We start from the raw sequence: 255 nt of genomic DNA on the forward strand, positions 1-255 counted from the left end.
GGGAAGAATCGTGACAGACTTGTCTTAAAGAGGAGATTGCCGCTGGTTTTCACTCAGGCCTGGAGTTCCTGTCAGGAACTGGCGTCTGAGGAGAGGCGCGCCGAGCTGCCCCTGCGGACGGCCCCTGCGTGTAGCACCGGCGCTGCGGTGCAGGCGGAGGACGGGCTGCTGGGATCAGGCAGCCTTCCCCCCTCAGCCGGGGAGTGGGCCGAGCGCGGCCTCCCGGAGGCGCCGTCCCCGCTAGGCCCCGCGGCC

General features: G+C 69.8%; 1 protein-coding gene across 1 annotated transcript in view; it reads left to right on the forward strand.

The window, feature by feature from the left end:
- Nucleotides 1–255, forward strand: part of PCNA (proliferating cell nuclear antigen) — a 4,446-nt gene that overhangs the window by 1,185 nt on the left and 3,006 nt on the right. Inside the window, exon 2 of the mRNA XM_009273805.2 lies at nt 76–244. Coding sequence (XP_009272080.1) covers nt 76–244 — 169 coding nt within the window. The remainder of the gene's footprint in view (nt 1–75; nt 245–255) is intronic.

Source organism: Aptenodytes forsteri, unplaced genomic scaffold (genome assembly GCF_000699145.1).
Source record: "Aptenodytes forsteri isolate BGI_AS27 unplaced genomic scaffold, ASM69914v1 Scaffold127, whole genome shotgun sequence".
Taxonomy (NCBI): Eukaryota; Metazoa; Chordata; class Aves; order Sphenisciformes; family Spheniscidae; genus Aptenodytes; species Aptenodytes forsteri.